General features: G+C 38.0%; 1 protein-coding gene across 1 annotated transcript; it reads left to right on the plus strand.

Annotated features, from left to right (window-relative positions):
• The first annotated feature begins 1,409 nt into the window (after positions 1 to 1,409).
• Positions 1,410 to 18,396, plus strand: LOC104242700 (DEAD-box ATP-dependent RNA helicase 20-like). The gene is made up of 14 exons (XM_009797771.2): positions 1,410 to 1,781; positions 2,462 to 2,554; positions 2,660 to 2,824; positions 2,952 to 3,047; positions 3,764 to 3,838; positions 4,057 to 4,218; positions 4,644 to 4,724; positions 5,199 to 5,297; positions 6,557 to 6,652; positions 10,466 to 10,597; positions 11,770 to 11,844; positions 17,433 to 17,522; positions 17,620 to 17,694; positions 17,877 to 18,396. Exons 1-14 carry the CDS (start codon positions 1,500 to 1,502, stop codon positions 18,048 to 18,050), a joined length of 1,695 nt encoding a protein of 564 aa, XP_009796073.1. The 5' UTR covers positions 1,410 to 1,499; the 3' UTR covers positions 18,051 to 18,396.
• The last annotated feature ends 174 nt before the right edge of the window (positions 18,397 to 18,570 follow it).

Here is an 18,570-nt window from a genome sequence, read left to right on the forward strand (position 1 = left end):
GTAGTGTAGTTATTCATACTATTATGAATAACTAATTTGTTATCTAGAATTTTGACGGAACCTATTGGAGGATAATTTTCCTATTACGATTTTCCTGTTACGTTAATATAAATTTGCTGTAGTATTTTCTCTATTCGTTCAACTACATTATTATTGCTGTTAATTGAAGGGCCCTCAATCGACTGTGCCTATTTAGTATGTATTACTCGGTAGAGAGCGCATATTTAGGTAGTTGTTGAACAACACCACTCCTAACATATATGATGGATCAATACGAAGAGTTTAAATGTGGGATTAGGGGTAACAAAACCTTGGGTGCGATCTGAGCGAGTCGTACTTAATGCCAGCTAGCGTAATTCGGGAGAATATGTCTAGTAAATTGTGGTAATTACTCGAGAGAGAGTTACGACAGTCAGAGAGCTCATGATCGGTAGAGAATACTTAGGCGAATTTATAGAAAACGTAGCGGGAAGGATTCCGACAATAGGGGAAATCATAACTCTAGACCTCCTTAATCTTGTCTCTAACCCTTAGTATCTTTAGTTGTTAATTTACTATTTTAATTTGTTAGTTAATTAGTTAAACACAAGAATCTTAATATCTATAAGTTAGGAATTATTCAAGCTTGTCTTCTTGGTGATAGTGAAAAACTATAGCTAAGCCTTAGTTCTCTGTGGGATTCGACTCCGGACTTGTAAACCGAATTGTATTTGCAACGACTGCTTAGTCCTTTTTATAAGGCATAGTTGGGCGTGATCAAACATATTGTTATGAAGTTTGAGGAAGCAAAGATTATAAAGAAATATATCCACCCGCTTATTAAGCTGTGGCTAAATATTAAATAATTTGCAATGATGGTTAATACTTAAACACCAATCGTAAAAGTGGCTACATGGTGCCCTTCATACCGATATAGCCATATTTACAATTGGTAATTAAAAAATAGTCACTTTTCATATAAAGATAAAATTTAAAAAAGACTCTTAAAAATCCGAAAATATTCCAGCATAATATGCCGCGTTTGAATTTTATAGTGTGTTAGAGTTCATTATAATATGGTGAAAATTATATATATGCATGAGCTCCATAGTCCCACATATTATGCTGGAACTTTTCGTGTGTTGGAATTCCAATATAATATGGGGGAAGTTTATACACAATAGCTTCGTAATTCCGTATATTATGCTGAAATTTTTCGTATTTTAGTAAAATATTATTAGTTACTTTTTAACGACTTCACAAACATGAATTATTTTTTAATTATCAGTGCGAAAACTGGTTAGGCCGTGCTCGTTTTACCTTCCTACATCTTGTATTGGCTAATTGGTCAAGGCCCAATATGGAGGCCGAAAATGGTCTTCTCCCAAAAACATAGAGCGCAGGCTTTTCAGCATTCCACTTAAATCACACTCCTTTTGTTTCTAGAACTAGAACAGATATTAGCAGTCTCATCTTATCCCGCGAAAAAAAATTATACTCCTGAAGTAATTCTCTACACAATGTCTTATGTACCTCCTCACCTGAGAAACTCTTCTGCCGGCAAAACCACCACTCTGAACAGTAACGGCGCCGGCGCCGATCACTTCTCGTCAAAACTCAGCTCGCATCAGTCCAGAATTCATTGCAATGGCGAGCTCGACAAGTTCTCGTCCAACGGATACTCTAATTCATCTCGCCGGAGCTCCGTTAATTACTCGACGACATCGAGAACGGCCATCCCTGACCCTGAGTTTCCCCAGTGGAAGCCTTCCGAACGTGTTCTCCGTCTTAAATCCGAGCAGGTTCGAATATTCAGTAGCACCAGGAAGTGATGTTATTTAGGTTATCAGTATTTGAATTGTCCGTTTCTATTTTCGGTTAAAGTGTTACATTTTTTTTTATGTGTTCTTAGGGTTTATGAAAGTTTGCTGAACTTCAATTTATACACTCTGAAAGTTAGTTTACTGTTGCAAAATTGCTGTTTAATTCTGTTTGTGGTGCCTTGAATTAAGCAAAATGAGAAATAAGTTTGCATATATTTCGTTATATGGACTTGGGTTGTGCTGAGAAATAAGTTTGCATATACGCAACCTGTATCATATTAAAATGCTGCATGATGTTTGTGCCTGTAACATTCTTTAGTTTGAGGTATATTTGTGTCATTTCCTAGTGCACGAGAATTTTACTTGTATCTTTAGGCCTTCACTGCAATATTATGATTATTATCTTTGTTATATGGACTTTTACATGCTAGAGAAATTGTTATATTGTGTTAAAGTTTGGACATTTCTGTGGTAAAATATCAGTAGTTTATTTAGCTTCTAAGTGCTGCCAATATCTGCTAACTGCAATTTGAGGAAATGCAATGTATGAAAAGTTTAATTCCTGTTGACTTGCATGAATTGTCAATCTGTTATTGTTTTAATTGGTGATCCTGGTTTACGTGTTTGATTGGCCTTTTGATGTACATTTTTATCTGCAGATAGAAGAGATTCGATTAAGGCTTAACGTTGATGTAAATGTTGCCCCAGGCTCAAGTTCTGCACCTGCACCTATTGAATCATTTCCTGATATGGTTAGTTGAATAATTAAATTCATCGTTGACAAATCCCTGTATTTACTTTTTAATTTAAGGGCATAATTAAGTTATTTGGATCCTGCTTATTTGTTCTCCCTGCAGTGCTTGCATCCTAGCATCATGAAGGATATTGAAAAGCATGGCTACACTGCACCGACTTCTATTCAGGCTCAATCCATGCCAGTTGCTCTTAGTGGAAGAGATCTCTTGGGTTGTGCTGAAACTGGTAGTGGGAAGACTGCTGCGTTCAGCATACCTATGATACAGGTTGCGTATTTCATTTCCATGTCATATTGCGAATCTGTCAGTGTTGTACTTGATCTTGCTTATATGAGATGCTTCAATTGTTGTGATGTTTAATAATTACGATAGATGTTATTCTCTTTCCATGCAGCACTGTTTGGCTCAACAACCTCTTCAACGTGGTGATGGACCTTTGGCATTAGTGTTGGCGCCTACGAGAGAGCTTGCACAACAAATAGAGCAAGAGGTGGATTGCGGCACTTTAAAATTGTTGCATTTTCTTCATATTCTGCATATATTTGTTTCATTTTTCCTTTTTCACTGTGGTTTTACGCTCTCAAATTTTCCAGACCCTTGGACTTGCTCCTATTTCTTTTTATTATGTAATCGATCAATACGAACAACACTAGTTTCTTTTTCTCTCTTTTCGGTTTCATTGAAAACATAAAAGGCTCTCTTTAATGTGGTGCTAATTGACTAATAACCATATCAAAGGGACCTGAAAAACATAATGGCTTGCTACTCTACGCTTGCTTCGCTTCTTGAACCTCGAATAAATGGTCATCCTTCAAAAGCAGTCTTGTTTAGTTAATTACATAAATTACTAACTTATGCTACTGAAGCATGCTGTTTCACCTTGCCTCTCTTTTTCGTGTTGGTTTTAATTAATTAACAGGGTCTCAATGATTCACAACAGTGTACTTCATTATCACTAGGTTCCAATAATGCATTGCTTTGTTGATTTGGTTTTATTACTGTTCACAGCCTCCTCGTCTTACTTTGAAAATAATCCTCATAACCAATAATTTCGCATGTGAATTTAACCGTGTTCATTATGACCAATATATATAGTAGCCAGACATATATAATATCATGGTGTTAGACAAGAAAAATCTCAATTTATTTTATTTTGCCTTGTAAATATTGTGTCTGTACTTGAACTGCTACACATTGTTTTTTCAGGTTACGGCTTTCAGCCTGTCACTGGATTCCTTTAAGACCGCAATTGTTGTAGGTGGGACAAGCATTAGTGAACAGGTAACTTCATTATTTTATATCATTATTAGGGTGCTCTAGTATCTGCGTGGTTCATACATACTACATGAGAATAAATAAAGCAGATATCTCTTCTTTTATTCTTGAATTTATTTTTGGGTTGTGCCTTGGAACAATTATTTCATCTTTTATGTTACATGATGATGCAAGTCTAGCCTTGTCATATTTTGTAATTGTGGTTTTTATTGGATGCAAGACAGAGGTCTGAACTTCGAGCAGGAGTACATATAGTGGTTGCTACTCCAGGAAGACTTATAGATCATTTACAGCAAGGAAATACTTCCCTCTGCAGGATCTCGTTTGTTGTTTTGGATGAGGCTGATAGAATGCTTGATATGGGGTTTGAACCTCAGATAAGAGAGGTATACCTTCTATTTCAATTTTGTTTATCTTTTCTTTTCAAGTGAACATTATTTTCCATTTTTCCTGTTAGGCTCATCACCTATAACTCATGTTCTATACTTCCCTGATGTTGTGAGGAGTATATTGCTGTTTTCTGATTTCTTTACATACATTTGTCAGTCAATTTAGTGGCTGTTTTGCTACTATAAACTACATAACAGTGGTTGATAATACATTTACATTATTTTATTCGGCTGGTATCTTTTTATAAAATCGGAAAAACCTCTCATGTCATTTGACTCCTGATTACCATTTGTTCGTTGGCTATTGTAATTTGTTATAGAGACCAATTTGGCATCAAACTGGATTGTTTGGTCTGTGGTTCTAGACTTATTTGATTATGAAACACCATAAATGACAACTTCCAAATATTACTCTGTCATAGGTGATGCGAAATCTTCCAGAAAAGCATCAAACACTGCTCTTCAGTGCCACCATGCCTACAGAAATTGAAGCATTGGCACAGGTTAGGTTTCTATTTACTTCTTCCTTGTATTAGTCAAGGTATTTAAAATAGTATCCTAGTGGGCTTATTTTGTGGATGCTAGGACTCTAAGATAGCATGGGTAATTCTAAGCATGATCAGATTCCATGTTGACATCTACCAATGATATACTATGCGAATACAATGTCGGAACAATGAGAACAAGGTCAAGCTAGAAATTACTATTCAATTGACAATACTTGTTAGAAGGTTTAAAGCTACTATACTATAGAAAATTCACTTTAAAGAAACTGGTGCAGGCTGAATGTTGAATTCTGTTTGAGGTCTTGTTCATAAAACACCTACTTCCGTACTTAGCTTTTCTCCAACAATGTCATTCTCCATGTATATGCAATTCATCATTACTTAAAGATCTTCAGTTTTGATAAACACATGATGGAGTCAATGTTATTGTTCTGTAAGAGAGGTTTCAATTATCTCTTTTTATTATTACAGGATTACTTGACTAATCCGGTGCGAATAAAAGTTGGAAAAGTTAGCAGCCCGACTGCAAATGTTTTCCAGATTTTAGAGAAGGTACCTGAAAATGATAAGGTATGTTTGGTGCTGAACTTAAATAGCAAAGAGAACAGATTAACTTGCATTGCTTTTAATAGCTTCAATGTTACCATTTTTTGTTGCAAGGTTTTTTTTTTTATTCGTTCTTGCTTGTTACTTGTATACATAGTAGTTTGAGTTATGCTTCTAACGGTGTTGCACTCATGATTCTTTGCCCATAGGGTGTGTCTTCCCCGTCTCTGACTTTCATTTTTTGATAAGGATAAAGAATCAATACTAAAATCTATGTCATCATAATAATGGATACATCCACATTCATGTTGATACAAGCTATATATATGTGTGTGCTTTTGGGTGGGTCATAGTGGGTTGTTAGGCTTGACAAGGCTCTCCAGCCAAGAGCTCTCTAATGCATAAGGAGTTAACTCTTACTGCGTGAAGTGTGATGAAATTCTAATTTCCCAGCATAAGTGGTGAACCTTTCTGGTAATATTCTGAAGTTTGGAAGGTGATAAAAGGTGTTAGCTCTATTTAATTTGAATCTTTGCATATTGTCATATAACTCGTGAAGCAACTGTAATTCAGGAGGAACTGCAAACATCTTGTCAGAGAGTTCCGCTGTCTTTTCCCAAATGTTTTATCAATTAAAAAGGTACTCACCCTATTTATTCATTGTTTGGGAACAACTATGGTGAATCGACAGTAGGTGCCTTTGCTGGTGGGAGATACCAGGTACCCAGTGGAATAGTCAAGGTGCGCTCAAGCTGGCCCGAACATCGTCGTAACAAAAATAAATAAACAAGAGGCAAAACAGTAATACGATTCTTATTGAGATCTCAAGGGATCTTCCATTCACTAGGTTCTACACATATTATTTGAGGGCAATCCTCCATGCTATCCTTTGTTTTGTCTATTTACCAGCAACTCCATGGTGCTTGAGTCTTCAAAATGCAACTATAAGCGATTCACTTTTTGGTCTATCCTTTGTTGGATAATTTTCTGAAATATATGAAGGGTCTTCCGGGAATATAAATATTGTTCATTTTGCAGTTGTGCCAAAGACCAAATATATATCAGAAATGCTAGAAATTCGAAGTTCAGTTTTACTTATGTTAGATTTCTTTTACAATTATTGTTCATGGGGAAGACACAGTTATGTCATAAACTATCTTGTACTTGAGGTCAATCTTATATAGTTGGAAAAACAAGCTTTCAAGTGTAGATATTAAGTCACCAGATCTATGGGTCTTGATCATGCCTGTAGATTGACATTGTTGTAATGACAAATCTTGTAGATTGACCGACTTTTGGATTTGTTGGTTGAGGAGGCGGCTCAATCTGAAAGATCTGGTCATCCCTTCCCTTTGACCATTGTATTTGTGGAAAGGAAGGTAAGATCTTTTGAACTCTGATTTTCCTTTCTGCTTTTGCCCTATCCATGCTAAAGCTGCCTTTTCCAAGAATTCCCTGCTGAAAATTACAGAAGATCATTAAAGGAAAAAGTGAAGGATAATAATTTGAATCACCTGGTACTTTTTAAGGTGTGATTACCTTCGGGTTTCTTGTCCAATCTTTATTCTTTGTGTTACCTGCAAGGTAACAATAGTGATCTTGCAAATGTTAATAGTCAAACCGACCTTCTACCTGCCATGTGATCATGGTAACCTCTAGTGTCACATTAACGAACCGTGTGAAATGGGTTTGTTGTGTATGGAAAAAGTTAATTGTCTGTTGGCTAAGCTACATGGGCTTGAATAACAATAGTGATCTTGCAAATGTTAATAGTCAAACCGACCTTCTACCTGCCATGTGATCATGGTAACCTCTAGTGTCACATTAATGAACCGTGTGAAATGGGTTTGTTGTGTATGGAAAAAGTTAATTGTCTGTTGGCTAAGCTACATGGGCTTGAAAAATTCAACTTCTAAATGTGATAAAACCTGGTTCGGGATAGCCAATAGGATGATAGTTTATTGCTAACGAGAGTGTTTCATGGAATCTCAGCTGTCTGCATCAAGTTTGTCAGAGACTTGCAAGAGCTATGACTAAACTGCCATAGCGGATTTTGGGTTCTCATAAAAGCTAGGATGCAAAGTCCTCCTATCATTCACATTGTTGGATTTAACCTAGGGCTGGGGAAATGTCGCCATAGATCATTAGTGCCCAGCTTTTCAATTGGAAGAAAAATGACAGAATTATAAATTTTCGTAACTGTCCTTGTCACATATCTTGAAGAATTGTTTCTGTTTACTCTATGAGACTGTATTTTTTTTAAACGGTAAGATTTGTATTCAATATAGCACAAAGATAGTGCTAGAGGATTCTGTACCATATGAGACTGTCTACTTAGTTTTAAGTCGTACGTGATTGCGCATTGCATGATTTAATTTAGTCTTTTCTGGGAGTGGGTTCATCTTTGCTTCTGATTAGTCTATCGTTAGTGACTTTAAGCTGTAATATAGGAAGTTTTGTGGTTTAAAAAAATTATTGTTCAAGATTTAGATATCAATTTTATGCTAAGTTACTAACATTCCTCAACTTTAGCTCTGCAACTTTATGGTACCTCCAACTTCAATTTTTTTCTGAAGTGCGGATTAGCCCAAAACATCTTGTTAACACTTGACATATTAATAAGAATATAAAAGAGTAGGCAAATTTAGTGACTCAGCCAGCTAAACTTCTAAACATCATTTTTAACAAAATACACTTGTTTATGGGGGTGAAGAAATGTGGAAAATACAAATGTATGTGTTGAGAACTAAACGCCCGAAGTCGGGTTGTTACATTCTATATGAGCTCACATTGACCATGCCAATCCCCGCCATAGCAGAGAGTCGTGTCAGGTTGATGGACAGCGAAAAATTAGTCAATTTATGATGGATTCTCGGAATATTAAATGCGTCTAAATGGAGTGGAATGGATTTTGAAGATTTATATTATCAATTTCAGCTATATTGGTATCCCGACATAGTAATTTTTGCATTCATGCTTGACTGCATCTTTCAGTCCCGCATTGACTTCCAATAGTAGCCAGAGATTTGGAGGAGTCTGCCAGGAATGCAGAATATCCTATTTTTGTTCTTTTGATGTCTTTTAATAATTAATTGATCGACTCTACCCCTAGAGCTTTGGTCTAGTGGTAAGAGCGCAACAAGTGATATGTGGGTTACGCGCACATTACATGTTCAAATCATTCCCAAGATAAAAGCCTGGTATTTTAGTGGAGAAGGGTAAAAGGGCAGGCCCATTATGTATCAAGTTTCTAACCGTGCGCCACTAGCTCTCAGGGATTTCTAGGTTATAAAAAAAAAAAATCAATCGTCGACTACTACTTATTTCCATAGTTGGGATTGTTTATATGAATTCACCGTATTTATTCCGTGCTATTCAGGTCCATTTCATTCCAATGCCGAATAAAAGATCTTTGTAGGCAAATTTGGTGTACTGTTCTTAGTTAAGTTCACATTGGACAAGGTTGTAATTTTTTTAACAACTTCTATCCATGTGATTTTGTGTTGGTATTTATCTTGTACCTTTTCATCACCTTCAATCATCTTTTTCTTAATGTCTTTGAATACATAAAAAATTAGTTTTGCTCAGTAAATGCTTTGAAGAAAAGGAGGATAAAAGAAGAGATGGGTTCAATGCATCAAATTTTGGCTCTACATTTCTAGGACGTAATATAGTCTGGATTTAATGTTGGATCAAATTTAACTCAAAGAGAAAGATTATCTAGTTGTCAAGCTGAGCTATAAAAGTTTCATCGACTCGGTGAATCCAAATTAAGCTAAGGGAGTTCAAAAGCAAGATGCTAAACAATGAACTATATTTCAATTCCAAAAAAATTGGGGGTCGGCTATATGTATCATCTGTACTTATTGGTTACGTTTATGTTTATTGCATTTGATACTATATAATTTGTCTCAATAGAATGAGGGTTCTTTAAAACTGCAGGTTCATTAAATCTACAATTCTCTACCGAACAAAAAAAGAAGAAAGAATCTACACTTGTCGCTATACGAACGTACACGTTCTAACTAGGAGAGGAAGACTCGTGACAAACATGTACATAATGTAATCGTAACAACAAAGCCTATACTCCAACTAGTTTAAATTGTCTATGTCAATAGGCTCTGTTCTTAGTTAAGTTCGCTTATCACTGTAGATTATAGGTCTTTTTAGGCAATCAAGACCCTTTAAGTTGTTGAAGAGTGCCTCACACTGCATGTCTCTCTAATTAGGATTTCCATGCATTTTCTTTGACAACAGATAGTATTAGTTTGATGTTTGTAATGTATATATTTCTTTGATTTAGTTGTTAGTGTTATGAAGGCGCTGCCTGGAATAAACCTAATTAGTCAATTTGACATTAAAAGACAGACGTGAATTGAGAAAAGAGTATCTCTACCAAAACTTCTGTCCCGGTAATTTAGTTGAATACTTGTTGCATTTAAATGAAGTGGTAAGGTGGTGTTAACTGGTAAGTATCATACATGTGAAAGTGCGCAAGGGCAGTAAGGAGTTTATTATTAAAGTAACATAAAGTTAAATTTGGTGGCTAAGTTGGGGGCTGTTCAATGTCTGGTTCTTAAAGAAGATATGTAAGACACTTGTATTTTTCCATTCAGCTCCTGGTTAAACCAATTTTTAGTGTAAAAGATTTCACCACTCACCAGCACTTCTTGCTCTGCCTTCATCTGTCAGTGGCTGTCACGAATCCGATTTGCTACATTCTGAGTCCATCTTATTCGTATAGGCACAGGCAGAGACTCATTAGAAAAGCTCACTGTGCACACTTGACACTTGAGAAACTCCTTAGGATTAGTACTACTACTTTTTTCCTTTTTTTTTTTGGATCAGTTATTACAACTACTATGCTGTGCCACTTGATTTTTCGGGATGAGGGTGCTGACTTCAGTAACACAGCTTGTGATTCCCTAAAGGGGACAGTAAGACTGAGGATTCCTTTGATCTGGTAGTCTTTTCCCCTCTTAGAACTGTATGACTATCCCTTCCCTTCATATGCTTTTGTGGATAGCTACGGGTTTTTGAGCTTGTACATCCATATGGCCTGACTGATAAGTGATTTTAATTCGTGCACGGCTGTCTTAAAAAATTTGATTTACTTTCCCAAAGAACTTCAGTGCTTTTTTAATCTATAAATGCATGCTTTTAACTATGCATTATGCACCATCATCCTGCAGACGAAGTGTGATGAAGTAGCAGAAGCTTTAACGCAGCAGGGTTTGCTTGCAACTGCACTTCATGGTGGTCGTAGCCAAAGTGAAAGAGAGGCCGCCCTTCGTGATTTCAGACACGGTCCTATCAATATCTTGGTATGATTAAAGCATCTAATTTTGTAATATTTCAAGGATTTTTCACTTGTAGAATACAGATTACTTGTGAATTTCTATGTCCCTGGCTTATGTCAGGCAATAAGAGTATATATTGCCAAGCAACATCAGTTGGTAGTGCTTAAGGGTGTGAAACTATTTTGTTTTCCTTTGAGGACAAAGTATGGTTTCTTGAAATCGAATTGCCTCTTCTGTCCTTTATTCTTTTCTTTTTTCCCTTTTCTATCAGTCAGTTTTATTTTCAGAACAGGACTGAATACAATTGTTCAAGCTTCACCCCTTTTTGATGCAAAAAGATGATCAAGGTTGTTATTTGTTAACTTTTTAATTGTGGTAAGAAGAAATCTTTTGTGGGTGTTTGGACTATGCTAACTCTCTACGTGTTTGTTTGGTCTGTTTTCCAATAAGATTTCTTAAATAAAACCAATTTTCTGACCCTTATAAACAGCTTTGAGTTGCGGAGACTTTTGGAACAGAACAGAAATTTTTTAACTGCAAATACTATCTTAATTTTCAGTCAACTTCTTCAAAATGATTTACGAAAAAGCTGCACAAACACCGCCTTAAAGTCCCTCTTTAAGAAGGTAAGTGGAAAGCAGACCTTTGTTATTTGATGAATTACAGGACCAGCATAAAGTGGTGATGCCTTACACTGAATTTCTTTACACCAGATGGAATTCTGAATGCTCATCTTTATCTGGCACGAGAAACTTTGTACTCCTTTACAAATTAGATTACTGTGAATAGAATCATTTTTATCCAACTCGTATATGTGTCTGACCAAAACTGTCCTATGAGAAGGGTCACATACAAGAGCGGACAGTTTTCTCTGTGATGTAAATTTGGTTCTTCTTGGACCTACAACATTGGGTTTTGGAGACTCACGTTCTACTGACTTGAACTAAGAGCACTTTGTTATCAATATAGATACGACTGTAAAGAAAAAGGAATTTTTTGTACCCTCAGTACAACTTGTATCCATATAGTCTCATACAATGAAAATTTTATATTTGAATCGATGCGCTAAATCCCTTTCAATTTGGTTCTTCTTGATTGAATTCGAATGAAATAAATTGGTTCTTCTTGACATTATTTTTGGTGCTTTTAGAACTTTCTTGTATCTGTGCAATTAACTTCTTACGATGCATTGGCAGGTCGCGACTGATGTTGCATCTAGGGGATTGGATGTCACAGGAGTTGCACATGTAATTAACCTAGATCTCCCAAAGGTATATTGACCTGCAAGAAAAAAAAATTCTCTTTCAAGTTACATTTAGAAGTGCTTATTGTGAGAAGGCACGGGAGAAAATATGATATATTGATATTGTGTGTGATGCAATACAAGAGGTGCTATTTATAGCTACTCTATACAAAGGGGATACTACTCCTATTCCAATGTAGGACAATTACATAGCTATCTCTAACATTTACATAGCTATCTCTAACACTCCCCTCAAGCCGGAGCATATAAATCATATGTACCGAGCTTGTTACATATATAATCAATGCGAGGACTAGTGAGAGACTTGGTGAAAATATCTGCAAGTTGATCATTCGATCTCACAAACTTCGTAGTAATATCTCCTGAGAGTATCTTTTCTCTGACGAAGTGACAATCAATCTCACTGTGTTTAGTTCTCTCATGAAACACCGGATTTGATGCAATATGAAGTGCAACTTGATTATCGCACACAAGTTTCATCCGACTGATTTCACCAAATTTCAACTCCTTGAGCAATTGTTTGGTCCAGACTAGTTCACATGTTGCCATAGCCATTGCTCGGTATTCTGCTTCTGCACTAGACCGAGCAACTACATTCTGTTTCTTACTTTTCCAGGACACCAAATTTCCTCCTACTAAAACACAATATCCAGACGTAGAACGTCTATCAGAAGGTGATCCTGCCCAATCAGCATCCGAGTACCCAACGATCTGCTCATGACCTCGATCCTCAAACAGTAATCCTTTACCTGGAGCCGATTTTATATACCGGATAATGCGGACAACTGCATCCCAATGACTATCACAGGGAGAATTCATAAACTGACTTACAACACTCACAGGATAAGAAATGTCGGGCCTAGTCACTATGAGATAATTTAATTTACCAACCAGCTGCCTATAGCTTGCAGGATCGCTAAGCGGCTCCCCTGTCCAGGCAGAAGTTTAGAATTCGGATCCATCGGCGTGTCAACAGGTCTGCAACCTGTCATCCCTGTTTCCTCAAGAATGTCTAACACATATTTCCTTTGAGAAATAACAATACCTGAGCTAGATTGAGCAACCTCAATACCTAGAAAGTACTTCAATCTGCCTAGATCCTTAGTTTGAAAGTGCTGGAAGAGATGTTGCTTCAGATTAGTAATACCATCCTGATCATTGCCCGTAATAACAATATCATCAACATAGACTACCAGATAAATACATAGACTTGAAGCAGAGTGGCAATAAAACACAGAGTGATCAGCTTCACTACGAGTCATGCCAAACTCCTGGATAACCGTGCTGAACTTACCAAACCAGGCTCGAGGAGACTGCTTTAGACCATAAAGTGACCGACGCAAGCGACATACAAGGCCACGAGACTCCCCCTGAGCAATAAAACCAGGTGGTTGCTCCATATAAACCTCATCCTCAAGATCACCATGAAGAAAGGCATTCTTAATGTCCAACTGATAGAGGGGCCAATGACGAACTGCAGCCATGGATAGAAAAAGGCGAACTGATGCCACTTTAGCCACTGGAGAGAAGGTATCACTGTAATCTAGCCCAAATATTTGAGTGTATCCTTTGGCAACAAGACGTGCCTTAAGTCGATCAATCTGGCCATCGGGACCAACTTTGACTGCATAAACCCAACGACAACCAACGGTAGATTTACCTGAAGGAAGAGGAACAAGCTCCCATGTACCACTTGTATGTAAAGCAGACATCTCGTCACTCATAGCCTGTCGCCATCCTGGATGAGACAATGCTTCACCTGTAGACTTAGGGATGGAAACCGAGGACAATGAAGATATAAAAGCATAATGGGGAGATGACAGACGATGATAACTCAAACCAACATAATGAGGATTAGGGTTTAGTGTGGTCCGTATACCTTTTCGAAGTGCAATCAGTGTACTAGGAGCAGGATCCGCAGTAGGAGCCGAGTCAGGTGCAGGACGAGAACCAGATGGGCATGATGTAGGGCGCGAACGACGATGATAAGTCAAGAGTGGTGTTCCTGTGGCTGGGGAACTAGGAGGGATAACACTGGACTCCTCAAAAGTTGGTATGGGTGAAACCTCTGTGGTTGAAGGTGGAGGAGGATTACTAAACTCCTCAAAAGTCGGTATAGGTAAGACCTCAGATATGTCATGGTGGTCAGCAGAAGTGACATCAGTTGTGAAGAAAGGTTTAGACTCGAAAAATGTGACGTCAGCTGACATAAGGTACCTATGAAGATCAGGTGAATAACAACGATATCCCTTCTGAACACGAGAATAACCAAGGAAGACACACTTGAGAGCACGAGGAGCTAACTTATCTTTCCCCGGGGCTAAGTTATGAACAAAACATGTGCTCCCAAAAACCCGAGGTGGAAGAGGGTATAAGGCTGACTGGGGAAACAATATTGAATGTGGAATCTGACCCTTGATGGGAGATGAAGGCATCCTATTAATCAAATAACAAGCTGTGAGAACTGCATCGCCCCAAAAACGCAGCGGAACACGAGACTCAATTAGAAGTGTGCGAGCAGTCTCAATAAGGTGCCTATTCTTTCTTTCTGCAACCCCATTTTGCTGAGGGGTATAAGGACAAGATGTCTGATGAATAATTCCATGAGAAGACATAAACTGCTGAAACTGAGAAGATACATATTCTAAGGCATTATCACTGCGAAAAATGCGGATAGAGACACCAAATTGGTTTTTGATTTCAGCACAAAAACTCTGGAATATAGAGAATAACTCAGAACGATCTTTCATTAAGAAAAGCCAAGTACATCTTGAGTAATCATCAATAAAGCTAACAAAATAACGAAATCCCAAGGTTGAACTGACTCTACTAGGACCCCATATATCAGAATGAACCAAGGAGAAAACAGACTCTGCATGACTCTCAACACTACGCGTAAAGGAAGCTCGGGTATGTTTCCCAAGCTGACACGACTCACAATCTAATCTAGACAAACTGGATAAACTAGGCACCATCTTTTGAAGTTTGGATAAACTCGGATGTCCTAAACGTCTGTGGATTAGATCTGGAGGATCTGTAACTAGACATGTTGTGGAAGGACTGAGCGAGTTAAGGTAGTAAAGACCTTCTGATTCACGACCTGTACCAATTGTCCGTCCCGTACTGCGGTCCTGCATAATAAAAGAATCATCAATAAAATATATACCACAATTGAGGGCACGAGTCAAACGACTAACAGATGCAAGACTAAAAGGACAACCAGGAACATAAAGAACGGAATCTAGGGTGATAGAAGACAATGGGTTGGCTTGTCCAACTCCTTGTGCCTTAGTTTGACATCCATTGGCTAAAGTAACAGTAGGAAGAGACTGTGAATATACAATATTCGACAAAAGTGATTTATTACCAGAGATATGATCAGAAGCGCCTGAGTCCATGACCCATGGTCCAAGAGTACTAGACTGGGAAACACAAGCAAAAGAATTACCAGCAATAGGAGTGTCAGTCTGGGCAACTGAGGCTACTTGTGGAGATGTTTGCTTACTTGCTCGATACTGAAGGAGCTCATTATATTCTTCTTTAGATACAGAAAAGCCCTGGTTACCTGTAGTCTCGCTCTGAGCAACGTAGGCATTTTTGGGTGGACGGCCATTTAAGGAATAACACATTTCGCGAGTGTGTCCAAGTTTGTGACAATAAGAACACTTGGGTCTAGATCTCCCAAAACGACCGCCTCCTCGTCTATTCTCCATAGCTTGAGATGCCCGAACATCCACTGTCTGGGATGCAAGAACAGAGGAATCAAGTATCTGTGATGAAATCACTGGGTGACTTGGTGCTGCAGCAAGGCGAAGTAATCGAGAGAATAATTCATCAACTGTAGGGACAGTCGGACTCGCCAAAATCTGGTCTCGTACTGAATCAAGATCATGAGGAAGTCCAGCGAGTGTAAGAACTAGAAACATTTTCTGTCGCTGCTCTTGTTGTTTTGACACACTAGCAGAAACTGGCATCAATGTCTCAAATTCCTCCATGACTGCCTGTACCTGACCCAAGTAAGTAGACATATCTAATTCTTGCTTCTTTAAGTTTGTCATCCGTGATATCACATCATAGAAGCGAGATATATCATTAGTGTATAACGTACGAGCCTTTGCCCAAACCAAATAACATGTCTGGAATGGCCGAAACAAAGGCATCAACTTAGAATCAATAGAACGCCACAAGATGCTACATAATTGAGCATCAATTTTTGCCCAAAGCGCTATCGCCTTTTCATCTCCTTCGCTAGACTGTTTAATCAGATGATCTTGCACACCTTGACCTTTACACCACAACTCGACAGATGAAGCCCAAGCTAAGTAGTTTGAACCTCCCATTAAAGGTTCCGAGGTAATCATAACATTAGAGTTTCCAGAACTCATGCTTTTAGACCCAAAAACATCAATTCCCAAAGACATCTTGTAAATTATTACCAAATAAGAGAAATAATCAACTGTAATCCACTGAAAATAGAGTAAGGAACACTGAACCAGAATAGTAAACTACTGTAGCAGTTGGAAAGTTACTGTTGCAGCCGGAAAATATTCAAAGTGGTCGGAATGAAATAAAAACAGTAGGGGTAGGATCGGAATTACCAGAAGACCCAACTGTTCTGAAGGAACTTTTTCAAAAAATGGCCGGAAGTCAACTTTTTGAAATCACTATTCACGCCGGAAAAATAAAAAAGTGGTCGGAATTTGGTGTAACCTGGATGGGTAGGCTCGGAATTGCAAGGGAAACAATCTGTCCTGAAGAGTCGTCGCCAAAAAATGGCCGGAAGGTGGCCCACGCAACGTTGGAACTTCGCCGGAAAATTTTCTTTGGACAGCTACATTACCGCCGGAGATTTTCACTGGGATTTGGTCGCCGGACAGTGACTACTCTTGTGGTAGTGTTGGATTTTGTGCACAACACTGACCGAGACAAAGCAGACCCAAAACAACTTTGAAAGTCGCCGGAAAAAAAGGGTTCCGGTGACTGATTTTACTTCCCGGAATCGCTGGAATTTATGGACAGCGATAAATCTCTCACGATAGCTCTGATACCATGTGAGAAGGCACGGGAGAAAATATGATATATTGATATTGTGTGTGATGCAATACAAGAGGTGCTATTTATAGCTACTCTATACAAAGGGGATACTACTCCTATTCCAATGTGGGACAATTACATAGCTATCTCTAACATTTACATAGCTATCTCTAACACTTATCATGTAAACACACTATAAAAACTTGCTAAAATTGAAGGTACAACTTTTGGATAGTTAATCCAATCTTATTAATAATAACATAGATTTAGAAGCTTCACTTGCATAGACGAGCAGTTCCAAGTCTGATTCTTTAGTTCTCTTCACAATGTTATTCTACTAACTCTGGCATATTTTTGATAGTCGTCTTAAGTTCTCCCCTTAGAAACTCTTCAGTTATCTACTTTATATAGGTCTAAAAGTTCAATTTGTTACCTTTAGTATGAGTAGACAAGACCTCATGCTGATGGCTTTCTGATCCCACCTAATTATTAGACTTTTAACCAGTTACCAGTGCATGGAACTTGCGAAACGTTGATATATCTGATCCTATGTTAATTTAGACCATGGAAGATTATGTACACCGGATTGGAAGGACTGGTCGTGCAGGATCAACGGGCCGAGCTACTTCATTTTACACTGATCGTGATATGGTGTTTCCTTTCTCTATACCTACTTTGTCTCTTGGCTTGTTCTAATAATGATGTTGATGTTTTGACTCCTGCTGTCTTACTTGGTTTAATTTCATAGTATCTTGTGGCACAAATACGAAGAGCAATTGCTGATATCGGTTCTGGTAATGATGTGACCTTTGCTATGGGAAAGGTATGCCTCTTTGCTTCTTATATCATTCTTCTGTTCGTCTCCGTATCTAATTCCCTCACGCTCTCCATCTCAGAGTACTGCGTGGTTTCCTTTTTCTTGTCGTGATGAGCGTTTCTTAGCTTTCATTTATTTTGTCTACCATTTTGGGTTCCTCTTTTTTTATTTGTTTGTCTCATTATTAGACTGCTAGAAGAAAGGAGAGAGAGGCTGCAGCTGCCGAAAAAGAAGCAAGGAGTACATTGTCTAAACTCTCTTTAGTGGAGTCTGCGGTAAATGTGGAGGATAAATATAGGCACATGATTACCCCAGCGATGATCAAAAAGGAGGGAGCTGCAGATGATGCTTGGGATGACTGATGTTTGCTGTCAACATCTTATGTGCCTCTATACTGATGGATTGAAGCAGTGGCAAGCCCGTGAAGCTACAATGTGTGCTGCTACAATGTTTGGGTGTGTAAATCTGTAGTGCAAGAAACATCTAACATGGAAAAAATAGAAACCAGAAAATATATTAAGGAGCTGCTAGCCTCGACACCCTTTTTGTATGTTGTATTGGTGTTTTCACACGTGGTTCTTGTCAATGAAGGGAACATTGAGCACAGTTTGACAGGTATTGAAAGTCAGGCGGGAAATAGAGTTTCATTTACGAGCAAAAAAATGACTTTTGAAGTCTTAATTCCATTGTCTACAATTTTGTTGTTGATTTGGTCTTACAGCTGTTTATATTCTTTGGTGCACGTACTACGTTCAACCTCTGAGCGCAGGTGTTGGTGATGATCCATAGGAGTGAGATCCTTTGGGCTACAAACTATTAGAAAGTCTGTGGAAGGCTATAGTGACGACACTTCTGTTGGGATATTCTCGAGCATTTATTCAA

Source organism: Nicotiana sylvestris, chromosome 7, assembly GCF_000393655.2.
Source record: "Nicotiana sylvestris chromosome 7, ASM39365v2, whole genome shotgun sequence".
Classification (NCBI taxonomy): domain Eukaryota; kingdom Viridiplantae; phylum Streptophyta; class Magnoliopsida; order Solanales; family Solanaceae; genus Nicotiana; species Nicotiana sylvestris.

Coding starts and splice junctions, on each gene's coding strand:
- LOC104242700 (XM_009797771.2), top strand. CDS start 1,500: ATGTCTTATGTACCTCCTCACCTGAGAAACTCTTCTGCCGGCAAAACC. Junction 1,782..2,461: donor TCCGTCTTAAATCCGAGCAG/GTTCGAATATTC, acceptor TTTTATCTGCAG/ATAGAAGAGATTCGATTAAG. Junction 3,839..4,056: donor GGACAAGCATTAGTGAACAG/GTAACTTCATTA, acceptor GATGCAAGACAG/AGGTCTGAACTTCGAGCAGG.